The 23997-nt window shown below is 49.0% G+C and overlaps 1 protein-coding gene across 1 annotated transcript in view; it reads right to left on the bottom strand.

Annotated features, from left to right (window-relative positions):
- LOC110306584 (kallistatin) overlaps positions 1–17457 on the bottom strand; it is a 28891-nt gene extending 11434 nt beyond the window's left edge. The window contains 1 exon segment of the mRNA XM_021178653.1: positions 17381–17457. Within this exon segment, the coding sequence (XP_021034312.1) occupies positions 17381–17457 (77 nt within the window).
- Between the last annotated feature and the right edge of the window lie 6540 nt (positions 17458–23997).

Below are 23997 nucleotides of genomic sequence, written 5' to 3'. Positions count from 1 at the left end.
GGGATGATCTTAGACCTTATCCTAGGGCTTTGAGTGAAAGGGGAGATTTGAGGTTTGGGGAATTCACCTGGCTCTCTGCTCAGCTCAGTTTCAAATCAATGGGTTGATTGGCTGGTTGATTGGTTGATTGGTTGATTTGTGTGCAAGGGAGAGGGGTCAGAGTACAACCCTATGGAATCAGTTATAGAGGATCCAGGGATATAACTCCAGTCTCCGGGCTTATATGACAAGCCCCTCCACCTGCTGAGTTGTCTCTAAGGCCCTTTGCTCTTCTGACAATGCCAAAGCCACGACCTAACCAAACACCTCTTCCCACTGAGAAGGATAGAAGCTGCTAAGTCTGGGCTCAGTGAGAGACAGAGCCCTGGCCACACCACAGAGGGTCCATCCCCTCCAAACAGAGCCTCCCCTGCAGAGCCAGGGAATAGAAGCCTTCTGCAAGAGGCTGTTTTAATCCCTTTGTTTGCAACCTGAGAATTCTCAGTATTAGGGGGAGGGAAGTTCTATGTTCTGCCTGACAGGAGCAGCAAGTTGAGCAAGCACTGTCCTACAATGGAAGCCTGCCCGTGCTACTACGCAGGGACACACAAAATAATGGGAGTCAGATCTTGAGCTCTGGAGTAGGAAGGCTCTAGTGAACAGTTCCTGAGGAAGGACCCTGTGACCTTATAGGGTGGGAATGAACAGCCAAGTGCACGAAGAGAAGAGTGTGGAGAAAACAAGAAGGATTGGTTCCGTGGCTCCGTTCTTGCCTGCAGTGACCTCATGTGCTGCTCTCCTTAAGCACGAGGTCACGGCCCGCACATTCCAGACTTGCAAGTCTTGCGGCTCTCCTACCCCTCTGCTATATACCCTGGGACCCCAGGCACACAGAAATCATCAAATCCACCCAAGCTCTGCTCTGTCTTTCTCAGAACATTTGCACATGCCCTTCCATCCCCAGAACTCTGGTCTCTATCTCAAGCCTTTGCTTGGCAGGCGGTTCTTTGTCTCCCAGCCAGTAGAATGATGGCCAGGGATTCCCTATTCTGGGAAGCAGTTTGCAAGTAGGAGAAATGATGATATTGAATGATGAGTGGTACCTGGGCAGATCTAGAAGTGTGCTCCATAGATGCCATGTCCTCAAGCTGTCTTCCCAGGCATTTTGTGGGGGGGGGGGGGGCAGGGGGAGGGAATGGGGTGGGTTGTTACCTGCCCCATAGGCTGCTCCAACAGACTTATAAGGCATCTTCTAGCTGACTCAAGCAACCCAAAAATGTTCCTAGGCTTCTACAGCCACAAGGTGTGTAACCAGCTCTAGTTCCAGCACCTTTTCCAGACCACACAATGACATCCTCTCAGTTGGGCTGATTTATCTCTAGTCCATCCTTAGCATTCATTTGTTTTAGCAAACCTATCCTAAAAGCAGTAGCACTGGGTAAAACCTACCTCTTATTTCCTGGGTCCTCTTAGTGGGACCTGGAAAGAGATCATTCCCTTGACTGGATGACATTTGACTGCAAGTATTTGCTGTCCTGTCCACTAGTAGATGGGATTATCTCCCTGCCTCTGAGCCTAGGTATCTTTACGACTTATCTTATTTGCCTTATGGTAAAAGGCATGTTGCATGAACTTCCTGGCCCCTGTGTTCTAGAATCTTCCTTCTTGGAAGCCAGTGGTTATATATTTAAAAGCCTGAGCTCCCTGGAGCTTGCCATGTGGATGCCCAGGCTCTTCAAGAGGAAACAGAAAGGTTCCGTGAAAAGCTAAGGCCTGGAGGAGTGTCAGATACAGGAGTGAAGCCTTCGTGGTCCTGCTCAGCAAGGTGTGAAAGAACTGAGTGCTTGGCATATCCAGCCTCAGGTGAAGTGGAAGGTCTACCCGGCTGAGCACTGCCTGACTTTCCCCCTGACCCACTGGCTCCTCAGCAGACAAAGCTGTTTCCAGTCACTAGGGTTTGGGATCTCCTGTTCTACAGCAACAGACTTTGCAAAGATCAAACATGAACATTTTCCTAAAGGTGGCTCTGCTTACATAGGAACTTCAAGTTCACGTGACAGGTTCCCCACAGTCCAACATCACACCCGGACAAATGATGCCCCCACTGTCAGCTAAGGAAGTAGTGGAACCCGAAGGAGATGCATGGAGCCAGGTGCGTAAACGTTGGCTATGGGCTGATGCCTACCTTCAGCTGGTGCCACCTGAGGCATTGACCTGGTGGGCTGAGCAGCAAAGACTCCATCACATCATGGATTTGCATTCTCCTCAGGGTGGGCAGTGAACAATCAAAAGCTTCAGGAAGGAGATAAAGTGACTAGGGATGGGGTCAGCAAAGTCTACCTAGAGGGTGTGACGTTTGAGGTAAGACCTGCTTAAAGGACAAGCTTAAGCCATGCTCCATGCTGGAGGAAGAGTACAGCGGGGACATAAGGACAGTCAGTAGCTAAAGCAGCTGGGCCAGGTACCTGAAGAAGGCCAGAGAGACAAGAGGAGATACTAAAAGCCACAGCTCCTGTTGCCATGAAAACTTTTTTTGGCAAAGAAAACCATAGTTTCTTCTTCACACTGTAGCACTGTGGAAACACTGGAGGGAGACAAGCCAGGCAGGGAGAGGAGAAAGCAGGTTTCCAGCCTCCCACGGGTGTTTGTGTGGGTAGCCAGGGAAGAGCTAAGCTTGTCATTCCATGTCAGCTGGAATAACTAACAGGCGTCACTCCACAGGTGGCAGGGTCAGATGTGCCTGAAGGTACTTTGATCACATTCGGTTTAAAAGGCAAGCAGACAACGGAAGGAACGGCAATGTGGCTCATAGGGCAGGCTCCATGGGCAGTGGTGGGGACTGCGAAATGTTCTTTGTAGAAGTCACAAAGTACTCTCAGCTAGGCAGGGTGGAGCCACCTGATAGCCTTACTGACCTTGTCAAACCAGTCTAGCACAAGAAGTCCTGGAAGCCCTGAGAGTGGCCTTCCCTAGCAAGAGGACTCAGAAGGGTCTTGAGCAGGAAGTGAAAAGGATCCTGAAAGGGGGCAGGTGGATGCTCTGCAGTCTTCCAGGACTGAGAGCCTGCCTCAGATGACTCATGGGAAGGTGTCAGGGGGCCTGGGTTTCCAATGCACATTTGTCATTTGTCATGTCTCTCTCTCTCTCTCTCTCTCTCTCTCTCTCTCTCTCTCTCTCTCTCTCTCTCTCTCTCTCTCTCTCTCTCTCTCCTCTTGTGTATGTCTGTATCTCTGTCTCTGCCTCTCTGTCTCTATCTGTCTGTCTGCCTCCCCCTCTTCCTCCCTCCCCCTCTCCCCATAAAAGCATCTTTTGACAACTGGAAAGAGACCCCCAAGATCTGGCCTAGAAGGAGACAAGAGGAGAGTCATTGGAGCCTAGTCTGAGATTCTGGCCACTCTCTCCTGCACTTCTGGTTTTTGCTCTTGCTGCAAATGGTTTCATGGTCTCCAGCAGTGTTAGAGTACATAGCCATAGATGTGGGCACTCCATCTATGCAGCCTTGGGGAAGCTATCATTCACGTATGTAGCTGTCTTGCATCTCCTCAGAGAAAGAGTTCCCAACAGACCATTTCAGGTTGTTCCAATAAGGCAACTGACAGAAGCTCGTGGAAAACCTTATTGTGTGCTCCCTGAAGCCATGTTCCTCGGATGCTGAGTGGGCAGTAACTTGTTTTTGGAGGTATGAATGCCATACCACCGGATTGGACAGAAAAAATATTTTGTCTGGCCTCTTCCTTTCTTTTTTCTGTTTGTTTAGAAACCGCAAGCTCACCTGACAGAAGCCACGTCAGTCCATAGTTCACACAACATGCCATATCATTCAAGAGCTTGCCTGGACAAACAACAATGTTCCCATTGTCAGAGAAAGAGGAAGAGGAATAGGGCCAGATGGGGCCAGATATTTAAATATCAGTTATCAACAGTCACCTCTGCACTACAGGTACTGCCGACTGTGCACACTGAGTTGGCAACGGCTTCGTTCCTATCATGGAAACTCCATGCTCCAGACCACCTTAGACGTGATTCTGCTTCTCCTGGAGGGAATGGATGATAGCCCATTGTAGTGTACCTAATCAGGAAGCAATAGCCATTTTTCAAGAAACTCAGAAATTTAGATTAAAAAAAAAAAGGCTATCCATTCCAGATTCTAAATCATGGGCCCTTAATATCAATGCCTTAACCACTATATATGCCAGACAGCGCTGGTTTGGATGGGTTTTGGCTAAGAGAACATCAAGTTCTTCTGTCCTATGTATGTACTCAGGGTTAGTGAAAGTACAAATGAAACCATAGCAAATCGAAGTAATTATTTAAAATGGGGAGAGTTGGTGGACTTACCCTGTCCAAACTCAAGATTCACTCACGAACGTCACAGTCACACCAGAAATCACATGGGGAGGACCAAGTATATAGAAGGTCCGTTTACAAGCTACAAGGTGTAGCATTGTGGTTGCCTCTGAGCCTTGGTCCCAGAAACCCTGGTCAAAAGCTCATTCTCACTCCTTATGAGGGAAATAGATGTCATGTCCCTGGGCCTCAACCTCCTTCCCTTCACTGTGTGTAAGAAAGCCTACAGCTTCTCACGCTGGACCACGTCAGCCCCCACACATCAGGAGGTGTGAGTGATCTTGTTGGAAGAATGTATCTCAGAGGCAGGCTGTGAGGTCCCATACTCGAGTTCAGCCCAGTATGGAAGAATGTCTCCTTCTGGCTGCTTGCCTAAGGCAGTCTCCTCCTGGCTGCCTTTAGATCAAGATGTAGGACTCTCTCTCGGATCCTGCATTCTTTCTTGACTTGACTCTTCTCCTGAGTACGCACGTGAACTTATTTTCACATCCACCTGCAAGTCCATCCATCCTCTGGCTACCAATTGGCAGGAGAGGGGTTGCAGACGACAGGTCTGAAAGAGGTCAGTGACCAGCAGATGGCAGCAGTGTGCTTCTGAGGTCTTCACAGAAGCTTTTTTTCTCTTTCCAGTTTCCTTTCTGATTTATTCTCAAAATTCCAAGAAGTGGCTGGGGCCTCAGAGCCCCATGTGGCAACTGAACTGACTTTTGTCCCCTACCCTGAACTCACTTTTGTCCCTTGGGGACTTTTCTGGCTTCGACTACTGGGGAGAGAGATTACTGGCATCTCATAAAAAGATACCAGTGATGGTGTTGAATGTTCTGGAATGCATTTTCTTACGGAAAAAAATATATATATATCAGTTCAGATGTTGGCAAAGCCCAGAAAGTTAAGAGAAGTATGTTCATAGACAGGTAAACTGAGGCCTTAAATAGCAGTTTCATTGTGTGCTATTTCCTGGTGTGACCACATGGAGTGGCTGCGGGTGGGTGGGAAGAAGCACTTTCTTTTTTTTTAATTTTTAATATTTTTTATTACATATTTTCCTCAATTACATTTCCAATGCTATCCCAAAAGTCCCCCATACCCTCCCCCACCCACTTCCCTACCCACCCATTCCCATTTTTTTGGCCGAACGCCAGGGCCAAAGAAGCACTTTCTAACTTGCCTGCATAGCCTACTGTAAGTAGGAAGCCTTGTTAGGGAGTGAAGCTTAGCCTCCTGCCACAGGCTGCATTTTATTGCAGTCCTATTGTGTGGCTTTGGGAAACAGGAACCTGGCCAGGACAGATGAAACAAAGGAGAGGCATAATGTGACCAGGTGACTTCTTTCTCCACCCCCTCCACCCCTCATCCCACAAGGGACTCTGAGGTGCCAGGATGCAAACCCCATGGACTTGGGGATAGTTATATGCGTACAGGTTCACACACATCCAAGTGTCCGGCTGGAGCTGACAGCAGCCTGGGATTGGTTGTATTATAGACTTAAATATGTCATTAATGAACCTGGTCAAGAGGCTTCGTCTGGGAAGTCATGGGTTCTGTAGGGGAACCTGCTACCATCGTTTTACTTAATGGTCGTGTCATCAAACTGCCCTCCAGACACCGTGTTTATGACCACAGATTAGTGCAGAGCACAGTCTTCATCAGAGAACCTCCTTACTTCAGCAGGAAGCACTTGATGGGGAACTGTAAGCTATGGTAGTTATCATCAGTAACTACCATACTATCCATCCCCCTCTCCCAGAGTCAGGAAGCCCTGAGGAAGAGACAGTGTGAAGTATGTAAGACCCGGAGGACAGAGGGACAGGCCGCAAAAAGAAGTCTCCCTGACATAGCATAGCCATCACGTTCATAGCTCATGTGGCTGTCTGCAAGAGATCTGTATAAGATCGGGCCCCAACAGCTCATCATAAATTGGGAAGAAGGCATGAGGAATCATAAATTAACAGTTATGAGGAGAAGGGGTGTCATTTTCTTCAGTGATGTAGTCACTGGCAAGTTGCCCTTGGTTCCAGCAAAGACCTCTTGCCCTTGCTCAGCAAGAAACTCTAATCAAGCCAGGCATAGTGGTACACAGCTTTGATCCCAGCACTCCAGAAGGGGATCTTTCAGTTTGAGGCCAGCAGCTTGGTCTACAAGGAAAGTTTCAGGACAGCCAGGGCTATACAGGGAGACTCTGTCTTGGGAAAGAAAAGGAAGGAAGGAAGGAAGGAAGGAAGGAAGGAAGGAAGGAAGGAAGGAAGGAAGGAAGAAAGAAGAAAGAAGAAAGAAAGAAAGAAAGAAAGAAAGAAAGAAAGAAAGAAAGAAAGAAAGAAAGAAAGAAAGAAAGAGAGAGAGAGAAGGGGGAGAGAGAGAAGGGGGAGGGAGGGGGAGGAAGGGAGGGAGGGAGGGAGGGAGGGAAAGAAGAAGAAGGAGGAGGAGGAGGACTGGAGGGAGGGAGGGAAAGAAGAAGAAGGAGGAGGAGGGGAGGGAGGGAGGGAGGGAGGGAGGGAGGGAGGGAGGGAGGGAGGGAGGGAGGGAGGAACAAAGAAAAACTCTATTTAAATTCATACCACAGGAAAGAAGAGATGACAGTACGGATAAGGGATTCACTGTTAGTGCTTTTAAAATTGTATAATGGACCCAGATCTTCCTCCTTAGAGACAAGAAGGGTGTCGGGGACACCAGACGAGTGTGTGCTGTTTTCCACCACAAAGTCTGAGCTCAGAATCTCAGAACCCATTTTCCAGGGGCAGAAAGAGATTCCATAGACTACCGATTGGATGGAGCCAACCCTGCGGTGGACAGTAGCACATTTGTCATCCCAACTACAGTCTTCTTACTGGCTGTTTGGATGACTGCCTGGAGCTCTGGCCACTCTGGGGTTGTCTAGTAATGCTTGCCATAGATAAAAACTGAGAGTGGAGAATTCAGCTGCTTCTCAGACTCTGGAACAGATGACCAGAATACTGGAAGGGAAAGATTGGAGTGTGGGGATCTTTCTAATAAATCACAGGTCTCTAAATTGTTTCATTGGGGAACCTAGGCCAAGACACTTTGCGAGTGTCAGAAAACAGTGACCTGTGTGCCAGAAAGACTGACTGGAGCGCCACTTCCTGATTTAAACTTCTTCTTCTCCTTCTTTTTTTTTTTAATTAGCTACTTTCTTTCTTTACATTACAAATGTTATCCCCTTTCCTAGTTTCCCCTCTGAAAAATCCCCTATCCCTCCCCCCTGGTCCCCAACCAACCCACTCCCAATTCCTTGCCCTGGCATTCCCCTATCCTGAGGCATAGAACCTTCACAGAACCACGGGCCTCTCCTCCCATTGATGATCAACTAGGCCATCCTCTGCTACATGCTCGTAACCACGAGTCCCACCACGTGGTGCAACATGTTACAGTGTAATGAGAAAGAACTGTGTGGAGGCGGTACTATTCCACTCCATTTGTGTCTGGATTTAGCTCAGTGGTAGAGCGCTTGCCTAGCAAGCGCAAGGCCCTGGGTTCGGTCCTCAGCTCTAGAAAAAATAAAAAGACAAAATAACATTTGTGTCATTTGAAGCTACACTGCTATATTCTGACATGAGTCTCTGTGAGTCTTCAATTGACTATATGCCAGCAACCTATCCTAGTTTGGAGATGCTCAGCTTTGATGAGAGAGTGCCAGTGTCCCCATGCCCCCATACAGTGCGCTCTCTCTCTCTCTCTCTCTCTCTCTCTCCTCTCTCTCTCTCTCTCTCTCTCTCTGTGTGTGTGTGTGTGTGTGTGTGTGTGTGTGTGTGTGTGTGTGTGGTTCCAAAAGAGGCACAGTTGCTGGAGTAGCAGACAGTCCCCGATGAGATGGTCAATCCTTAGCTTGCGTGTGATTTTACCCTCCCTCTGAGAATAGAGTGAATAGATAGTAAAGACAAAACCAGCAAGGGGATAGTCAGTATTTTTCTGTTGCCATAATAAAATGCCATAACCAAGACATTTTATATAAGAAGGAATTTATGTTGGCTTAAGGTTCCAGGGGCATAAGGGTTCATTATGGCAGGGAGGTGTGGCAGCAGAAAGAGGAAACTGATAGGTTATACCTTCAACCACAAGCATAAAGCAAAGAGACTGACCTGGGAATGGAGAGAAGCCTCCCTCAGAGACAGACTTCCAGCATGGCTGCTTCATCAAACCCTCACCAAACAGCGCCACCTACTGGAAACCGAGTGTTCAGCGGCCAGAGACAATGAGAAACACTGCCCATTTGAATCGCCACAGAAGGCGATCTACGAAGCGAAGCGATGTAAACAGGACAGTGAAAAGTTGAATGAGGAAGTGGAGACTCCGGAAGCCTGAGTGGCAATAGCGGGCACAAAGTACTCGCCAAACGTTGTGGGCAAGTGCTCTCATTCTGAAGCCCTTGGCTGGCCTCCTGGGTAAGCCTCAGGCAGAGCCATCCTGTACAGAATGGGTACATCCTGTACATCCTGCAGAAAGAAGCGGGGTCTCCCACCCCTGCCAGGTCCTGAATGCTAGAGCGGCAGGTCTGGTTGTTTCCGTGGGGGCTTAAGGGCTCCCTTCATTCTCTCCTCCTTCTTTTTCCCCTCTGCTTCTCAAGTCTTCAGGTTTCCTCTTCTGAAGAGCCCTGCTGGCTAGGCCTTAGCCTCAGTCTGACTGGAGCCAGACTACAGCCACACATATACCCTCTTATACAGAGTCAGCTGGGCCTTAACTGACTCCCTCTCCCTCTCCCCCTCCCCCTCCCTCTCCCCCTCCCCTCCCCCTCCCCCTTCCCCTCCTCCTTCCCTTCCCCCTCCTTCCCTTCCCCCTCCTCCTTCCCCTCCCCCTCTCGTACACTTATGCATATGTGTGTGTGTGTACATGAGTACATGCAAATTATGTATAGAATAGGGGCAACCAGTAGAAAAGGAGAGAGCTGTCAGACCTGGAAATGGAGAAAGAAAGCACACCAAAACCCGCACATGTTCTTAATCAACTCATAGACTTGGTCATGTGTCACCATGGGCTATAGCCGGTCATGGCTATGGCCGGCAAAGTCTGGTTTCTCTCACTCCCAGGGTCCTCAGGCCCAGCTGCTCCAGAGTTCAATGCTGAGAGCCCTTCTGTGGCTGCTGGCTAGGATGGCCATGGTGGGAACTATGGGGCAGGGGGGCTTCTGCCAGCCAGTAACTGAAGGCCAGCATCTCTGGGGTTTGGTTCACTCTCTGGATCTCTGAAGCTGAGAGAATCCTTGGAGGTTGTCAGTGGTAGCTGGGGCTGCCTTCTGTTACATTCTCTGTTACATTCTTCACTGGATAAAGACACGTTTTGTTTGGGCTTAAGTTTTCTAGAGAAAAAATGTTGCAACAAAGTGTCATTGGGAATCACAGCTCCAACCAGGTAGTGTATGTATCCAGACAGAAGAGGCACACCTGTCAGAGGGTTAGTGTTAATGACTCATCCCCAAGGGGCTAGTCCTACCCTGAGCCTTACCTGTCAGGATTCTGAGCCCTTAACTAACTGTTGGTGGTTCCCACAGCTTCATCTTCTGAAGCGTCCTGGTCTCAACTGCACAGTTGCTGACTCTTCAAGTGCCTTCTCCCTGCTGCTCTGTCAGTCAACTTCCCAGAAGGCTTTGCTCTTCATGAAGCAGCCCAGCCCACTTGGCTGTGATGAAGACTGCAAGCCAACAGTAAAGGATGTGTAGAGAAGCCTTTATTTGAGACCCAACGCTACCACACCAGAGAACAGCCACTGAAAAGAAACCTCTCATATTGACCCTCAACTATTGAAAACCAGTCTGCATGCAGAGCCAGAAAAGGGCGTGTGGATCCCTGGCACATAGCTTCCAATTCAACCGCAGCCTAGTTGATATGCACTGTCGAGTTTCTCACTTGAGTGAGTGTTACAATGCCTGCTGAGGGCCTGGCCAAAATAAGGCCCAGTAATGGGCTTGGAGGTGTGGCTGCCCCAGAAAGTTGGTGACATCAGGCCCTTCTGGGAGCATTAGGGTGACTGTCAAGGGTCTGGGTGGAGTGGCTTGTGGACAGTGGTGACATCACTGAAATAATGAACATAATGGGTGGTCCATAAGGAATGGAAGCAACAAATAGTACTTAATTCCTAGCCAATTCCTTAATTCCTAAGGAAGCCACGCAGAGTTGCTTGGGACTCGGAGCCTTTGGTGAGATGTGTGAAAGCTAGGCAAGCAGTTTCCTCACGGCTGCCTCCCCTAAGCCATCAGCACTCAGATCATATCGCTCCTCAGAGACACTTTGTCAAATGCCCCTGTCTGCACTCGGTGATTCCTCCAAGTGCCCCCCCCCCCCCCGCCCTGTTGTTAGGTCTTAGATGTAACAGCATCCCACACAGGTTCATGTGTTAGAACAGATAGGCTATTTCTCCACTGGTGAAATGAGCCAATTTAAACCAGATTTTATCTTAAATCTGGTTTATCTTAAAGGCAGGTTTATTGGGAAGCTAGTTCACTGGCCCCAAGGATTGAGGCCAGGGGAGTCGCCATGGTGAGGAGAAAAAGAAATGGTGCTCTCACAGAGAAAGAAGAGGAGGAGGAGGAGGAGGAGAGAAGGAAAAGAAGGAGGAGGAGGAGGACGACGACAGAGATGAAAATGTCTTGATTCTATAGGGAGGAGCCTCTGGAGGAAGGGCACCCCAGCCTCTAGGCTGGAAAGTTGAGGGTCAGGACAGGGTAAGCCAGGTAGGGACTGAGGGATGCTGGGGGAACCTGGAAGCTAAGCGTGCTTTGATATGTAAAATACACGCTTCAGTCCCTTGTCCCAGGGTCTGAAACCAAACAACTTGGTCACCACCTTGTGGCTCTGTTTTGGGACATTGCGGGATCCTTGGAAGGTGGGCTTAGTAAGAGGAAATGGATCTCTTGGAGTGGCCGTGTGGGGGTAAATCATTGAGCTTTGGATTGCAGCCCTGCCTTCTGGTTCTCGCCGATGTGAGTCAGAAGCCTTACCCTTCCACTGCCATAGCCATGGACCACAGCTGTCAGCATGCCTTCCTCCTCGCCAGCCACAACGGGCTGCCTGCTCCCTGCACTTCCTCTTGTCAAGTGTCAAGCTTTTGGTGACCTCGGTGAGAAAGTGCCTGGGGATTTCCCAGCATCTCACTCATTTGCGCCCTGGCCCCTTGTTGATCTCTTGCTATTGGTCCATGAAACTTCAATTGCTCACAGAGGACACAGAATGCCATCTGCATTTAGATGGCATTAGCATTCCTTCTAGACTCTGCCACAGTTACCTGGCAACAGCAAGGTAGGCCTGACTCACTATAAAAGGGGCTGCTTGCCCCCTCCTCACTCTCTTATCCTCTTACTCACTCTGTCCCTTCTCTCCTCATTCCTCTCCCACCTCTCTCCACATGTTCCTGACCTGCCTCTCTTTCCTCTCTCCCCCCCCCCTTCCCTCTCTCTGCCTTTCTCTGTCTCTACTCCCTCCTCAACTCCCCTTCCCACGCCCTAAATAAACTCTATTCAGCACTATACCCTTGTATGGCTGGTACCTCACGGAGAGGGATGCCTCAGCATGGGCCCTCAGAGGCAACCCACCACCACCTCACCATACCTGGCTCTACAAAACATACCCTGGTTCTTTCTTCCTGTTTTATAAAACTCATCAGATGGTGTATAGTATTTGCTGCAGAAAAGACTTATAAAGACAGCTGTGTCAACTGTAAAGCTTATGAATTAAGAAACACTATGACTGCTCCATCCAGGTATCCCTGGGCTACAATAGTGGCACCTTAATCTTGGGGGTAACCAACAGCTGTCAATCAAACTTATCTGCTCATTAGGAAGGAATTCACGCAAGGTAATGTAAATTACCCAGCTATCCACACTGGAGAGAAGCCATATATCCTAGAGGAGGACCTACTACTGCTGTCATCTTAAACCACTGTCTAACTGCGTCCTAAATACTCCTCTACACACCCACATGTAAGTGTAACTCTCACCCCATAGCAGAGAGGCTTACCCTGCCAGCAGCAGTAGAGGAGGACTGTTACAGAGATCCAAAACTGTTCAAAATATGGAGAATGAGTGGCCCTGGGGTACCCAATCCCAGATGGCACATCTACAGTTCAACTTTTACACCGAAGGCTCGGAGAATGTTGTGGAAGGGGATGCAGAAGGATTGTAACACCCAGAGGGTCAGAATGTCTGCTGTGAGATCGCATCTTCTAGACACAACATCCATGAAATCCCAGTGGCATGATTGCCTGGCCCAGACCTGCACAATGACAATAGTCAACATATCAACTAAGATGGTACCCCAACCCTAACCTGGATGAGACCCCATCCCCACCCCTAGATAAAGAGATACAGGCAGTCAATGGCTTCTGAGAGACAGACAATAAATTTTACCAGGACAAATTCCCTGATAGTTTATCTAAGCCTAAGTAAATGTGTCAGTGTGTGTGTGTGTGTGTGCACTCGAGCATATGTTCATAGGGTGTGAATGCAGAGTGTACATGGGTGTGAAGGCTAAAGCTTCTTGCTGGTATCTTCAGCCTCCACATTATCCTTTGAGGCAACAGGATCTCTTGCTACACTAGATGCTCACGAATGGGCTGCCCAGTGTCTCCAGGGAGCTCCTTGTCTCTACACTCTGCCCCCATTCAACTGTCAGAGTTACAGATATGGCTGGCCACTACACCCAGCTCATGCCACATTGCCATCTCTCCAGCTCTGAGCTTCTAAATGGTAAGCCTGGGATTCACATGAGGATTCCCAATGATACCCATGTGGGTGAATTAAGTCTAATTTAGAGATGATTGCAAGTTGGAGAAGTGAAACACTCTGTCAGAGCTGCTGCCAGCATTCGAGCACGCTGGTCCTGATCTTCACTTTGCAGCCCTCGCTCTCTGAGATAAAAGCATGGTGGGTGGAAAACACTGACCTCGGTACACTTCCACCAGGACACGGCTCTTCCTCCCTTGATTAAATGCACTGACACTGCTCTTGCTTGCCAGCATCATCTTGTCTCTGATGAGAACACCACAGGCTTCCCAGAAGCAAGCTGCATTCTGGTGTCCCTGAGCCTTTTCCACCAAGAGCCATGACAGCCTCAAATGCCCTTGCAGCGGGGGTGTGGGGGAGGACCCTTTCCCCACACACTTCCAGGCAGCAATTCAGCCTTTGCCTGTCACTTGAGGGCACCATGGGGGAGAGACATCATAGCTGAGAAGCTGTCTGGGTAATAAGGGAAGCCCTTGGTGCTTGATCAAATAGTCCTGTTCATCCTCCTGCCTGATGTTGACTGGTGTGGGAGAGTACCAAAGTAGGTGGAGGTAGCCAATGAGTTATCTCTCTGTAGGCAGCAAAGGAAGCGGTCCATAAAAAAACCTATGAGCTGGCTGTTTAAATGTGAACGCAAAGAGTGTAATGGTATGCAAGACAACAGCCAAGGTTGGAGCTCAGTAACACCTGCAAGGTTGTCCACTAGGGACACCAGCAGCCAAAGCTAGTGGACGGCAGGTGAACCAAGGTCAACCCTAACACAGCAAGTAAAAAAAGCACAGAAAGGAGTTTCAACCATGGTAGCACCCTCCCATCATCCCCATCTGTTTTTATATTTTGCAGCAGCAGCAGGAGACCACAAGCTTGAGACCCACCATCTCAGGTTGACTTTGGTGACCAATGATAGGCTGTGAGTGATCCCACCCCTCTCAAGCCTCTGCATGGCCAGAAGAAACCAGCTGGCACTGCTGGGAACCAGCTCCTTCATGGGAGACAGCAGCTTCCCACTGGAGTAGGGGTTTTCTTTTAAAGTCTAGAGAGTGTTCATCCCCAGGAGGAGAAGCTGAAGCTTCAAGTGATTGGGAGGGGCTTGAAGAGGCTGGACATAGAACTCAATATGGGGGGAAGTATGAGGAAAAAGTAGACTCTGCAGAGAGGTGGGAAGGCACTCCGGATGATCCAGCATTCACTTAGCTACAACAGGTCAGCAACAACCAGTGTGGCCTTCCCAGACTCCATAATCAGTTCCTGGAGGCTGTGGACTGTGTTGGCATGCAGTTGGTGCCAAATAAATGCTTGGAAATGAACACAGGGAGTGATAGTTAAAGGAGGGTTTTAACTACACTTTGAAAGGTGCCATAGCAGGAAAGGAAGGGGCTCTGACACGTTTCCCCAGAGACACAGAGGTGTTGAAGCTTGCAGCAGACTGAGAGACACCACTAAGTGCATACCTTGCTTTCTGATGGAACAGGCACCCCCCCCCTCAGGACACAAGACTGTGGTAGACTTGCCACGCTCACAGCGGTGTGAGGGAGTGACACACACTCATACTTGTATTGCAAGCTCCTGGCCCCAAAACACACTCAGTTATGCTCAGTTCACTGCTCCTTCTGTGTGTAGAATTGTGGCTTTTCCCTCTAATTCCCTCCTCCCCACATTCCCATCTATGATTTCTGTTTGTTTGCTTTGAGGGGGAGGTTGAGACAGTCTCACTATGTAGCCCTGGCTGTCCTGGAACTAGCTCTGTAGACCAGGCTGGCTTTGAACTCATGGAGATCTGCCTGCCCCTGCCTCTCAAGTTCTAGGATTAAAAAAAAAAAAAAAAAAAAAGTGTGTGCCAATATTTCTGTTTCCCATTTGCAATTTAGTGTGTGTGTGTGTGTGTGTGTGTGTGTGTGTGTGTGTGTGTGTGTGTGTAACACAGATGGCCTGTCATATTTATGTCCTTACTAATTTTTCATGAGTCTATCTCTCTATCATTTATCTATATATCTGTCTATCTATCTATCTATCTATCTATCTATCTATCTATCTATCTATCTATCTATCTATCTATCTACCTGTCTGTCTATCCCTCTATCACCAATTTTCATTTCTCTCTCATCTATCAATCCTATCTATCTATCTATCTATCTATCTATCTATCTGTCTGTCTGTCTGTCTGTCTGTCTGTCTGTCTATCTATCTTTTTTTGAGACAGTCTTACCATATAGCCCAGGCTGGCCTGCAACTTGCTTTGTAGACCCAACTGGCATTGAGCTCACAGAGCTCACAGATATCCTGCCTCCACCGACAAACTCAGCCTCGTGGTCCTTCTTATCTGTCATATATCTTATGACATATATCTTGCATAGTCAGGGAGGATAAATGTGGAGCAGAGAGAAGTTATGGTACAGAAACTGTAAGACACTCCCCCTGGGAGGGTGGTGGGCCAGTGATGACACTTCCAGGTGGGTGTCACATAGCCCAGAAAGGATTCCGTTCTTTGGAACCCTTTTGTCACGTGCTCCAGGTCACCAGAAAAACGTGTGCTGGCTTTGAAGGTGGGAGCTGCTCTGAGGTCAGTGTGGGCTGTCAGGCACTGTAGTCCTGCCTTACCCGCTGGCACACCTAGTTCCCATGACACAGTGCCAAACAAGCTCATCGGTCTAACCTATGACTGCTCTCTGGGATTTTCCACATCCTGACCCAGGGAAAGAGCTTTGGCACCTTGTAAGGGCTGCTAAATCACCAAGCTGGAGAAAGACGCCAGCACAGTGCCACCCATGCCCACCAGAACTGTCCATATGTCACAGTGTGGCTTTGCTGCCCTGGTGGACTGGCTGGAGCAGATGGAAGGTTCCAGGAGCATCGTATCCCGGCTCTTTCATCTGAGGCCTCTCTGAATCCTCCTATCTTCACACGTCATCTGCAGCCTCACCAAGGCCTGAGCAAGAACCTCTTCTCATCTCCCCAGTTTTGGCTGAAACTTCATCTGCATCTCAGAGACCAAGAAGGCAGAGGCCCTGAGAAAGCAGTAACTTTCCAGGGCTGAGTAGCTGGCAGAGAGCAGAGCTGGTTTTCGCACTAGGCCTGTCTGGTGTCACAGCATTTTCCTGGCACAGAGCCCAGTGCAGAACCGGTGAGCGCTGAATTCAGAAGTGATGAGGGCAGAAGTGAGACTGAGGAGGAGACAGTGACAGGAAGTGACACCTCTCTGAGGTGACAGTGGTAAGGGACCCGTGGAACAAACATCCAGCAGCCCCCAGAGTGAGTGCAAGAGCTTTGTAGGAACAGCACCAGAGACAACACCCACCCTGTAGCAATAGAGCCCCTCTTAATCCCACCAGAACTTAGGAAGAGACAATAAACACAAAATTACCAGACACGTTCCCAGCACAGAGCATGGTGTAGTATGGGCTGTATCAGCCTTGGAAAGGAGGGAAGGGATGTTTCTGTCCCAAACACCATGCAGTAGGCACCCTTGACATGAGCATGGCTCCTGGGTAGCAGAACAGGTGAGAAATCAACTCCTCTGTACCATCCCTAGAGTGACTGAGATCACAGGACACCTTGGCTGAAGCTCATTCCATGGGCAATATGGAGTCGGTGAAGGCAGTGGAGCAAGAGATTAACTTCACAGGTAGAGGCCAAGAGTGTGTGAACACATCTGGTAAGCCCTTCCCAAGGAAGGATGTGTGGAAACAGCTCCCTCCACAGGTTTTGCTCCAATCTGATTTCTCCATGAAGCCTCCCCAGCCTGCTCAGACAGCCCAGGGCTCCTGGACACTGCTGTTCCCAGTCTACGGTCCATGGGTGAGAACTGACTCTAATGAAGGTGGTGACAGCTGTAGTTAGAGCCCAGCAACAGTCAGCCCTGTCCCCATAGACCCATTCCCTGGCTACCTTGGTTCCACAGTCATGGACCTAGCTCCTACCTCTCTTGCCCACAGTTCTTTTCTGACATCCTATCAGACTGGACTTTTTCCCTTGACCCCCTCTATCTGGACACCCCTCTATCATAAGGACCTTCACCTTACAATCATGGTCTTAATGATCACCACTGAGTTTTCTCTAGCCTCCAACTCCCCATGACTTTCTCAACCAGTCCCTAGATATCTATATCCTGGGAACAGATTCTGGCTCTGAGAACATCTGGCTCTGCCTGCAGACCCCAGCATAGGCTCCTAATGCCCAGATCAAGCCCTTTAGACCTAACTTCCAAGAACCCGAGCCCACCCTGCCTTGCCAGCCTGTCCTTTCCCCGTGGATTCCAAACACTACTCCCCCTCCCTTTCAGACATCATTGGCATGAATCACGGCTGCCAGGGCCTGGCTGAGGCAACCCACCTCCTGCTCTGGCATCCAGCTTGACCCACGTGCCTGTGGTAGCCACCTCCCAGGTCTGGCATGCTGAAGGCTGCCATCGTGTGCTGAGCGGAGGCAGTCGTGATTGGATGGTGAGGAGGGTGTGGGAAGGTGATGTGGTCATGTGAGTGGAAACACTCAGCTCTCTGGACTCCAGGCTTTTGGAGGTGCTGCCCTCAAACAAGCAACTCCATCATCGGAGTTGTCCTGAGATGGTCATTCAAATTGACGATGATCATGACAGAAACATGTAGCCAGCTCAGTGGCCACGAAGCCTTTCAGCCTAAACCTGTAATCCCAGCATTCTCTAATTCTCAGTTCATCAGAGGTTCAAGGTTATCCTGGCAATTCTTAGCTGTAGGCTAGCCTGGGCTACCTGAGACTCTGTCTCCTCAATAGTCTTACACTTTGAAGGTCACACAGTTGAGCAGGGCATTGCTAGTTTTCTTCTGTCTTTGCCATAGAGGACACCTCTGATGTGAGGGTACAACTGTTGCCTGGGTTACTCTGTGGGGACTTGAACGCCATGCTAGCTGAAAGCACACACTTTCAGAAGACTCTTCAGATCTCTACAGATGGGTGACAAAATTGAGATACAAGGGTTGGCCTCCCTCTTCCCGTTACCGGTCCCCCTTTCTGTCTGACTCCTCTGTCAGGACTACTTGGTACTGCATGCATTCATGCTGGTTGTTTAAACTGTTTCCAGGAAGACAGCCATACAGGATGAATTTTGTCTGTTGTACACTGGGGCTATCCTGTGCTCCTCCTCCTTCTCAGCAGCTAAGGCTTCAATGGTCCCTCTGCCTCATTATTGGTCCCAGGGTAGACAGACAAGGTTGCTTATGTAACACTGAGTTAGCTGCTACCCCAAAGCCAGGATGCTTGAAAGGAGACATCTTCAACCTGTTCACAGAAAAGGAAAACTCCCAAATGTTATCCCCAGCAAGCTAATAAGCCTCCAGCCCTGTGTGGGCCCAAGAGCAGCCTGGTCCCTCACCATCAGTGTCCTCTTCCTCCATTCGTGAGCTGAAGCCCCAGTTAAAAGCCCACCGTGTCTTGTTATAAACTTTGACCTGCTCTCACAGCCTGGAGGATGCTGGCTTCAATCACAGTGTTGCAGACTCTGCACTGAGCACCTAGTACTTTATAGATTCTACACTGAGCACCTAGTACTTCATGGACTTCACACTGAGAACCTAGTACTTCACAGACTCCACACTGAGCATCCAGTATTTCATGGACTCCACAGTGAGCACTTACTACCTCATGGACTCTACATTGAGCACCTAGTACTTCACTATGTAGATCAGGCTGGTTTCGAAGTGCTGGCTTCTCTCTCTCTCTCTCTCTCTCTCTCTCTCTCTCTCTCTCTCTCTCTCTCTCTCTCTCTCTCTCTCTCTCTCTCTCTCTCTCTCTCCTTCCTGGAAAGATTGCTCAGTGGTTAAGAGCACCTCCCTGAGGAATAGACCTGGGTTCAGTTCCTAGTGGCCACAATGACAGTTCATACCCACCTGTGACTCCTGCTCCAGGAAATCAGATGCCCCTCTTCTGGCCTCCAACAGGCACATCAGCATGCACATAAATAAAATGTGTACACACACACACACTATGTATATGTACATATCTTCAAAATTCATTCCCAGTCACAATAAATGCAAGAGACTGCACTGGCCTTTCAGAACCTGTGTGTATGGGAGGGTGGGAGGGTGGCAGTTGTCATTCACACTGCCCCTTTCACAGCTGCTGGCTTCATAGCTGGGATTTCTCAAGCCTCTCTGCAATTTCCTGGATGAGGAAATCAAGGTCCTAAGGAATGCCTTCCCTAGTGGAGGAGCACAGAGCTGGGACACAGTAGGGCAGAGCCTGTGTCATTCCTGACTCCAGATACAATTCCCTGGCCCCACCCGCCCTCCCTTCCTCCATCCTGTATTCTCCCTAAAGCTGGCATCTCTCCTCCTAGGCTCAGATCCATGCTCTCTTTGCTTTCTTTTCTAATGTAACTCATTTGTATTTTAGTTTTAAGGAGTATAGTTTCCTCTGCTATTGTCTCAGATTTTCATGGCAGTCATTCCCCTGCAGAAGGACAGTCTGGTGTCAGTAAACAGACAGAGGTAGCTCTAGCTCCCAACACATCTTTACAGAGGTGACCTACCTTCCAGTGATGGCTTGGTGGCTCTGCTTGCTACCACTGCTTCTGGGAGAAAACATGGAGGGATAGTCTTCCTCCTCTACCTGTGGGATGACTGTGTGTAGCGCTATCCTCCTCCTCCTCCTCCTCCTCCTCCCCTCCCCTCCCCCTCCTCCTCCTCCCCTCCCCCTCCTCCTCCTCCTCCTCCTCTTCCTCTTCCTTCTCCCTTCTCCTCTTCCTTCTCCTCTTCCTCTTCCTCTTCCTTCTTCTCCCTTCTCCTCTTCCTTCTCCTCTTCCTTCTCCTCTTCCTCTTCCTCTTCCTTCTCCCTTCTCCTCTTCCTCCTCCTCCTCTTCTTCTTCCTCCTCCCCCTCCTCCTTCTCCTCTTCCGTCTTCTTCCTCCTCCTCCTCCTTCTTCTTCCTTCTCCTCTTCCTCCTCCTACTCCTCTTCTTCTTCCTCCTCCTCCTCCTCCTTCTCCTCTTCCCTCTTCTCCCTCCTCCTCATCTTCCTCCTCCTTCTTCCTTCTCCTCCTCCTCCTCCTCCTCCTTCTCCTCTTCCCTCTTCTTCCTCTTTTGGACTAGGGTGGCTGGCTGGGATATTTTGATAAAGAGTCTCAATCTATAGCCCAGGTTGGACTCACACTCATTATGTAGCCCAGGATATCCATGAATTCACAATCCTCCTGCCTCTGCTTCCAGAGTTCTGACTGGCGTTAAAGGAGTGTACCACCACACCCTACTCAAGAGGCCCCCTTTGGTGTAGTGGCTAGCCCTGGTTTCAGGATCCTCTAGAAGGTACATGAAGCATTTCTGTGGGTTGTGTGTCTCCAATGCCTCTTCCCACAGAGATAAGCTTTTCCTTCCCTTCCCAGTATTGCAGAAGGTCTGGAGTCACCCAGCTAGAAGATAGCCAGTGCTATCCAAATTATATACAGACCTCAGCCTTCCTTCTTGCTGTTCACAGCACACATTCTATTGGATAGAATGTAATTGTCCTTTTGCCAGGCCAACCAGACACTCCTACTGTACTTGCAGGAGTGTGTGTACAGAACAGTGTGTCACTTGGGTGAGTAGAGCTAGCTCACTGTCTTGATCTCATTATTACTAATTATTATTGCCATTACTATGATTATTACTAATTATTTTTAATTTGCTTCCTTTAGATGGTCCATGGCCTTTGATGGGATTGCTAACTATCTGCTGAAGGGGACAATGGAGTTACTTCAGTCATATATCCCATTAAATAGATGGAAACAATGAGACGCCAGAGAGGTGTGGTAACCTGAGGGAGATGTCACAAGAGGATCAGAATAGGAGTCAACCTGCTCTGACTGTGGGATTGTGGGCCACCTCAGTGTCACCTGAGTGCCTGATGGGGAAGCTTTATGCCCACTCTTCGTATGTCCAGAAGGCATGAGCACTGTGGGGTTCACCTAGCTGGGAGCCTAGCCTGGGTCTGCTCCCCTTGCTTCTCCTACAGAAGCCTTCCCACCCTTGCTCCCATCCTAGTTTGGAGGAACACAGAATACTTTTCAAAGCCTCTGGGGTCTGAGCATCCTGTGGCTTTGACAAGAGCACCTTCTAACAGCAGTGACCTTGCTGGGGCTGCCAGGCACAGCAGGAAAGTCTCAGACTTCCTAGTGGGGTAGGCACTACCTCCTCTGGGAATACTTCTGCTACCCTAAGTGACCGAGGCACTTGGTCGACCCGAGGGCATCGAGAGGTCTGACTAGAATTCAGGTACGTCAGCAGACACAGTACATGTGCTTCCTTGGTCTGAGAGCTCCCAGGAGGTGGCCTTGGGTTCTTTCCCTTGGTCCACGAATGTCTCATTGACCAGCACATTAGACCTACATGTCAGTTCTCAATCTTCCACTTTGACAGGAAACGGTAGATGAGGAGGTGAACTACTGCTGTGGTTGGGGTGGTGCTGCTGGAGGTGGGAGGGGGTGGTGTGTGTGTGTGTGTGTGTGTACATGCACATGTAGATTCATAACACTGAGCTCCATCTAATGGTTTTTATCTCAAAGCATAGTAAAACATTAAATTAGTGATTTTTTAAAAACTTCAATTTGAACTTTTCTTCTGGGTTACTATTTCCCAGAATTCTGTTGTTATACCCTCTTCATTCCTCTTATCCCAAAATCTTGTTCTGGCTAGAGTTCCGATTAGCACAGGCTTGGGTTGAATTATTCTAAGTGAAAATGGTTGCCATCAAGACTCCTATGAGCTGGGCTGCACAGGTAAGTTACTGAAAGTCCCTCCTGATCTTTACAAAGATTGGTAAACCTGAGCAAGGGGTAATTTCCTCAGTCACGTGCCACACATGGTCTTCAATGCCTGGGTCCCAGAATCCAGGCCCAGGACTTCCCAGAGTTTGGGGGTGGGGCCAGCCTGGACCTGGGAGGTGGGGCCAGGGCCAAGTAAACAATGTGTAAACTCCCACTCCTGGGCCCAGAAAGGAATCTGGGGTTGGATGATTTGGCTGAAAGACATCACAGGAATGGAGCCATGGATCCTGGACTGCATCGTGGACTGCGTGCTCTCACCTCCCTCTGGGAGGCTTATTGAGCAGCGAGCAGTTGGACTCCACAACCCAGGCCCACAGCCTGGGTTTCTCTGAAGAGCAAGGAAATCCCAGCTTTGTTACTAAGCAGAAGTAGTATCTATAGGGCCACCCAGCCAGGCTGGCCAGGGGAGGGAGGGGCAGAGGCAGGTTGGGCAAGTTGGGCAGAAGCTTAAAGTATTGGAGAACCCACTAGAAACTAAAGGCTATCGGACCAGGACACAAAGGAAAACTGTTAAGAGATGGGGAACCGTGTAAGCTATGAGGAAGTTGAGGAAGAGGGACAAAGGGAAAGGAGGGCCTGGAGCTCATGGTGGTGTGTGTGTGTGGGGGGGGGGGGGAGTTGGTCTATTGCCTTACGAGAATGAGCCAGGGCCTTAGGCAATTTACCATGTGTCCTGCCCATGTGTAGTTCTAGGGCTGCAGGCTGGGTAGGAGTCACACAGGTCAGAGCTGGTCCCCAAAATGCTATGTCCCCAGATGCTCTTCATGGTCCTTCAGAGTCAGTGATCCCACAGGGGGCTCAGAGGCAAACCTGCCTTAGAGTCCTAAGTCTGCCAAAGACCTTGCTAAGAAACCTATTGGCCCATGGGAAAACTGGTCTACTGCACAGAACTCACAGAACACATGCATCAGCACACATGTCCACTGACAGCACACGGGAGACTGCCATGTTCTGCAGATGCAGGTTAAAGGACAGAGGAAGTAGAGCATCCAGAGTGGCTCCTCACAGCCCTTCCAAGCGCTCTTGCTGCCTCCTTCCCTGCCAGCCTGTGTGGACCCCAGGGGTTCTTGCTGATGCAGAACACTGGGCTATGGCTGAGAACTCAAGCATTCTGTCTTGACCCCTTTCAGATGCTCACTTGCTGTTGTTTGTGTCTGCTACATTTGAAACATCACAGACGCGTGCACCCTCTGCTTTCTCTACCGTGTCTGGTCCATGTCACATCCTGAGGGCGCTCTTTCCCACTCTTAACATCAGAAATAATTTACTATTTTCTGGCAACATTTGTAGAAATCTTATCTTTTCTCCATGGCTTTGAAATGAATCTGGATGTAATTTTTTTTTTAATACTGCTAGGGATCAAACTCAGGATCTCACACCACGTTGACTAGTACTCTATGACTGAACTGTAGGCTCACTCCTTATATATGGCTTCCGAGCAACTGCCCTACCACTGAGCCATAGCCCTGATGTGATGGGATTTTGTACTTATGTAAAGAATGCTACCTACTCAAAACAAACAAACAAAGAAACAAAGACATCTTTACATTTAACTCCCTTTTTTTTTTTGACTTGCTTGTATTTTATTTAGAAAAAATTTCAACATTTTTACTAAAATTTCAGGGTAACCCAGGATCTGATTGGGAGTTGCTTTTTGAAGAAGATTTGCTTTTAACTGTGTGTGTGTGTGTGTGTGTGTGTCTGTGTGTCTGTGTGTCTGTGTCTGTGTGTGTCTGTGTGTCTGTGTGTCTGAGTGTGCTCACTCATTACATGCACACACATGAGTGCCTATAACTGAAAGGCCAGAAGAGACATTCAACCCCATCCTGCCTCCAGAAGTGGAGTTACAGGCCATTGTGAGCTGACCAGCATGGGTGTTGGGAATTGAATTTAGGGTCTCCGTAGGACTGCACATGCTCTTAATTCTTGAACGATGTCTTTAGCTCTGAAGATTCCTTTAAATTATCAATTTTCTTCAAAAAGCATATTAATTTTAATTACTCGATTTGTCATAGACCAACTCAGCTCCTCGGTTGGAGCCTAAATCCATGCATCAAGTGACAGTTCTGTTAAGTTGATTCTAACCTGATGGCTTCCAGATGGTTTTCTCTGTTCTCCTGTGGCTCGTGATCCACAGTGTCATCATCTACATCACAATTTCATGGCCACTGGCTCCATGACC

Source organism: Mus caroli, unplaced genomic scaffold, assembly GCF_978045245.1.
Source record: "Mus caroli unplaced genomic scaffold, Mus_caroli_1 scaffold_14, whole genome shotgun sequence".
In the NCBI taxonomy this organism is placed as follows: Eukaryota; Metazoa; Chordata; class Mammalia; order Rodentia; family Muridae; genus Mus; species Mus caroli.
Note: the sequence above shows the minus strand (reverse complement) of the source record. Positions and strands in the feature narration are given on the sequence as shown.